Here is a 5,126-nt window from a genome sequence, read left to right on the forward strand (position 1 = left end):
ACGCCACGATCTCTTCCTCTCTCGCGCTCGCTCTATTCCTGAAATCATAGAGACAACAACAACGACAACACAAATATGCAACTGACAACGAAAAACAGTTATTTAGGGGTCCCTTTTTTTATGTCATCTTTTTTTAAGGGAATTCATTAATGTTAATTTATTTACATTAAAGTATTATAGAATTTTTTGAATTAATTTTAGGTAACATTAAAATGTGTGACCCCCCCTTATCGTATTATTTAGATAAACTTAGAAAAATAAGACTTTATGCTAAGTATTTTTAATCTATAGACTTAAGAAATATTGTTAGTTAATAAGTTATTAAATAACTATGTGTAGAGAGCAGATGAAAAAAATAAACTTGAACTTGAACTTGAAAACAGTTATTCTGCCAACGGCTAATACAAAATTATTGAGAATTTTTATTTTTTTTCATACAAATGTAGCTTGACGCAATTTTCTTTCTCTTTTCAAATATTTTTTGTCGTCCTGAAAAGGACGGATTGGTTGATTTTTCTATGGAATCATACGATGGTCTGTATTCTTCTTCTTTTTCATTCCATAATACCTTTCGAAATAATTTAGGCTTTCTTTCGGTCTTCTTGGGCAAGAGAACAGCTTGGATGTTTGGCAATACACCACCTTGGGCAATGGTAACGCCAGACAGCAATTTGTTCAATTCTTCGTCGTTACGGATGGCCAATTGCAAGTGACGGGGAATGATACGAGTCTTCTTGTTGTCACGGGCAGCATTGCCAGCCAATTCCAAGACTTCAGCAGCCAAATATTCCATGACAGCGGCTAAATAGACGGGAGCACCGGCACCAACACGCTCAGCATAGTTGCCTTTGCGCAACAGACGATGGATACGACCGACGGGGAATTGAAGACCAGCACGATTGGAACGGGACTTTGCCTTTCCCTTAACTTTGCCACCTTTACCACGACCAGACATTTTCACTTTATTTTAGTTTTAACACTTCACTTAAGCACTGAAAAACACAAATGATAAAAATTTTCGGATCGAAACGTGCTATTTATACTTTTCTCACACACACATTTCTTCAATAATGGGGTGGTTTGCCTTGTGTGTGCCTGCTAGCTGTGACTACCTGAAATTCTTGTCGACTACAATCTACAAATTCTGTATAGCTGCCCGTTTTGGTTATCATTTGTGAACAGTGTTAAAAGTGTTTGTGTGATTCAAAAAAATAATAAGTGAAAATGCCTCCTAAAACCAGTGGTAAAGCAGCAAAGAAGGCCGGCAAAGCCCAAAAGAACATTACCAAGGGCGATAAGTCGAAGAGACGTACCAAGCGTAAGGAGAGTTACGCTATCTACATTTACAAAGTGTTGAAGCAAGTCCATCCCGACACCGGTATCTCCTCCAAGGCCATGAGCATCATGAACAGTTTCGTCAACGATATCTTCGAACGTATTGCCGCCGAAGCCTCTCGTTTGGCCCACTACAACAAGCGCTCGACCATCACCAGTCGGGAAATCCAGACCGCCGTCCGTCTATTGTTGCCCGGTGAATTGGCTAAGCACGCCGTCAGTGAAGGTACCAAGGCTGTTACTAAATACACCAGCTCCAAGTAAATGTCTTGATATTTTTCATTTTCATGCGTCGAAATACTACCTTAAAAGGCCCTTTTCAGGGCCACAAAAAACATTTCAAAAGAGATCATATTTTGTTGAAGCTACAATTTATCATTATTTAGTAATAAACGAATAAAATTCCATAAGAAATATATTTTTCTCTATACAATGATTTTTCCATGCATTTAGCTAACTCGCATATGTGCCTATGTGTAACCTTTGCTTGCTTGCTTGTGCGATATGCTATAACAGCCATCGTCGTCGTGTATGTGTGCGTGTGTTAGTGGTGATTTGCCTTGCCGTCGTTGATCAACATCGAATGGGCATCATGTATGTGTGAGCATTTTGTTACAGCACAACGGCAAAGCAACGAAATATAAGGCTGAGGCAGAAATTTTCAAAGGAAAAAATATATTGATGGAAAATGTAAATATTTTGCCAAAATGTCATTTCTGGGTGAAATTTGTGAAATTTGAGAGAATATGAAAATGACAAAATTTTCAAAATTAAGTAGAAATTATAAAATTGACCAATTATGGGGATTTTCGAGAATTATGACCTGTGGGTAATTAGGAAAAAATTTAAATATTTTATTATCTTTTATGACCTGGGTTAAAAAATAATCCAGTGGCGTCCTCGATTATATTGGCTCAATAAAATTACCTAATAAGAACAGTAATTAGCGAAAGTAATTTTTTTTCCCAAAATCAAACACGTGTACAAATTTACTTATTTATTTAGGTAACAAAATATATACGATAACTGTTGAAAATATTTTTCTCTTTTTTAATTTAATTTGTAGCCCTGAAAAGGGCTGTTAGATAGTATGTTTTCGAATATCGAAAATATTGTGGAAAAAGTAATCTTTCTGGGAAAAATTACTTCTTGGCGGCGGTTTTCTTAGCAGCTGGCTTCTTTGCTGCTGCGGCCTTTTTGGGCTTAGCAGCTGCAGTTTTTGCCTTGGGTGCCTTTGGTTTAGTGGCAGATGCTTTGGCGGCGGTCTTTGCTGGTTTAGCTTTAACTGTACCGGTTTTCTTGGCAGCCTTTGCCTTTGTTTTGTCGGCCTTCTTCTTTTCAGCGGTCTTCTTGGCGGCAGAGGGTTTTTTGGCAGCTGCCTTCTTCTCACCAGCGGCCTTTTTAGGGGCGGCAGCCTTCTTCTTTTTGTCACCAGCGGCTGGGGCCTTCTTCTTCTTTTCAGCAGTCTTAGCTTTGGGTTCCTTAGAGGCCGAAGCAGACAATTTGAATGAACCAGAAGCACCCTTACCTTTAGTTTGGATCAATTTTCCACTGGCAACGGCACCTTTCAAGTACTTCTTGATGAAGGGGGCCAATTTTTGGGCATCTACTTTGTAGGTGCTGGCCAAGTATTTCTTGATGGCGGGCAATGATGAACCTCCACGTTCCTTCAGGGTCTTGATGGCGGCAGTCAACCATTTGCTGGGTTGGAGGGTGGGTAGGGGCAGCTGATGGCTTCTTTGCTTTGGCAGCGGCTTTTTTTGGTGCCTTTTTCTCAACAGCGGCAACTGGGGAGGCGGTGGCTTCAACAACGGCGGCGTCAGACATGGTTATTCACTGTTTGGTTTATATTTCACTGTTAACACAAATACACTCACAAATTTATGTGTACTATTATTTTTGTTAGCGGCGAGCTAAAGTGTAGGTACATCGAAAAGATGAGATGTGCATAGTAGTCAATTGGTAAATTTTTCGAAAGATTGTGTGGAAGCGTGTTTAATTTTTTACAAAAGTTTTCGGAGAAATTAAATTTTCCTGAAGAAGCTTTGATAATTTTCACTAAAAATGTTTTATACCTTTAAAGTATAGATTTCAGGCTATGTTTTAAAGAAAGTTTGGTGTAATTATCACTTGCCGTTTGTGAATTATAAACGTTTAACTTGGCAGATTATAAAAATGTAATCACAAATTTCCAACTAAAATTTAAAAAAATCAAATTTTTTACGAAAATTTAATTGAAAATTCTTTTTGAAAATGTAGCCTGATATGTTTACTTTAGGATCAAAGAAAAATATTGATGCAATTTCATATTTTACTATGTGAAAAAATTGAAATTATTATGTGGTCTATGACAGCAGAAATCCTCTTGTTGGCATAATTTCAATGAAGAAAAGTTTTTCTTGAAATAAATTTGAAAGCTCAAATCTTAATAAGTTTTATAAAAATTTCTTAAAAAACATTTCAGAATTTGTATATTTACATCAAATATAACATTATTCACAAAAAGTCATAATTTACGGGGAAAAGTTACAAAATCCCCAGAATACTTCATACTACCAATGTACAGGCATTCACTGACAAACGGTTATGTATTTTCATTTTGCAATATTTTTTGTGAATTTTAACATAATTTGTTCTATAATTTATAAAAAATAGTATTAAAAGCCATTTTCTACGTTATTTTGTCAATTTTTTGTTAATTTTATAAAAAAATATTCCCAAAAAGAAATTCCTCTTTACAGGCAAATATCAACTAGAACACTTAGAAATGTCATGAAATTAATTGCGTTTTACAAAAATGATTTTCGATCAACTTCAAAGGTAGATATTATGGAATTCCTTTTTATAATACTTTTAATTATATTTTACATCAAAATTCTGAACAAATCAATTATTTTCTTCTTCAATTTTTGAAAATATAAATTATTACCAATTTCTCTAAATACATCGGGCATAAATAATTTTGTAATTCCATATGGAGAAAATTCATATTTAAATGTCTTAAAATGCGTATAAAACAATTCAAAATTTTGCTGAAAATGAAAAAAACATATTTCATACATCATTCCTGAAAAAAATTAAATAGGAGGGCAACATTTTAGCTGGAAATTTTTTAAAATTCACATGAAATAATTCGTAGAAATTGAAGGCAGAGAATTTTTTCCCGTTAAATTGAATAGTCCACAACAGAAAAAAATGATCGAAGGGGAATAAAATGAGAGAAATAGACAAATGTCGCGCCAAAAATCATAAAGAGAGCAATTTTTTGTTTAACGGGAAAAGGAAAAAAACAAAATGGACAAAAAAAATCCCGTTAGCAAAATGTATGTGGTGGTTGTTTTTATGAGTCATTGCATTTTTTTTTTCGAAGAGGGAGTACAAAAATGATAATAATTTTGCAAATTAAAGGAAAATATCAAAATGGATAATTCAAAAAATTCAAATAAAATTCAAAAAATAAAATATTCGATCAAAATAAAATAAAAAAATTAAATAAAAAAATAAAGTGTCGAAAAATCATCAACGAAAAAAAAAAAACAACATCAAAAAATATATCTTTATTATAAAAAATGTTAATTGTTGAAAAATAATCATAGCCCTAAATTATTTTTATTTATTTCAAAAAAATACTAAAAATTGTAGATTGAGTAAAAATATCTCTTTTTTGTAAAATATTTGTGGTCCTGAAAAGGACCGATTGTTTTGTTGTAAAATTGTTGCTTTTAAAACGTCAAGAATTTAAGCACGTTCTCCACGAATACGTCTGGCCAATTGGATATCCTTAGGCATGA

At 34.0% G+C, this 5,126-nt stretch overlaps 3 protein-coding genes across 3 annotated transcripts; 1 reads left to right on the top strand and 2 right to left on the bottom strand.

Annotated features, from left to right (window-relative positions):
- Positions 1 to 383: 383 nt before the first annotated feature.
- On the bottom strand, positions 384 to 972 carry LOC131806161 (histone H2A-like). The gene has a single exon (XM_059130105.1). It carries the CDS (start codon positions 953 to 955, stop codon positions 410 to 412), a length of 546 nt encoding a protein of 181 aa, XP_058986088.1. The 5' UTR covers positions 956 to 972; the 3' UTR covers positions 384 to 409.
- Positions 973 to 1,224: 252 nt separating this feature from the next.
- On the top strand, positions 1,225 to 1,599 carry LOC131806213 (histone H2B). Its single transcript, XM_059130170.1, has one exon. It carries the CDS (start codon positions 1,225 to 1,227, stop codon positions 1,597 to 1,599), a length of 375 nt encoding a protein of 124 aa, XP_058986153.1.
- An 878-nt stretch (positions 1,600 to 2,477) lies between these two features.
- Positions 2,478 to 3,162, bottom strand: LOC131806214 (histone H1.1-like). Its single transcript, XM_059130171.1, has 2 exons — positions 3,079 to 3,162; positions 2,478 to 3,011 (listed from the first exon to the last, which is right to left on the bottom strand). Exons 1-2 carry the CDS (start codon positions 3,160 to 3,162, stop codon positions 2,478 to 2,480), a joined length of 618 nt encoding a protein of 205 aa, XP_058986154.1.
- Between the last annotated feature and the right edge of the window lie 1,964 nt (positions 3,163 to 5,126).

The sequence above is a fragment of the Musca domestica genome, unplaced genomic scaffold (genome assembly GCF_030504385.1).
Source record: "Musca domestica strain aabys unplaced genomic scaffold, Musca_domestica.polishedcontigs.V.1.1 7, whole genome shotgun sequence".
In the NCBI taxonomy this organism is placed as follows: domain Eukaryota; kingdom Metazoa; phylum Arthropoda; class Insecta; order Diptera; family Muscidae; genus Musca; species Musca domestica.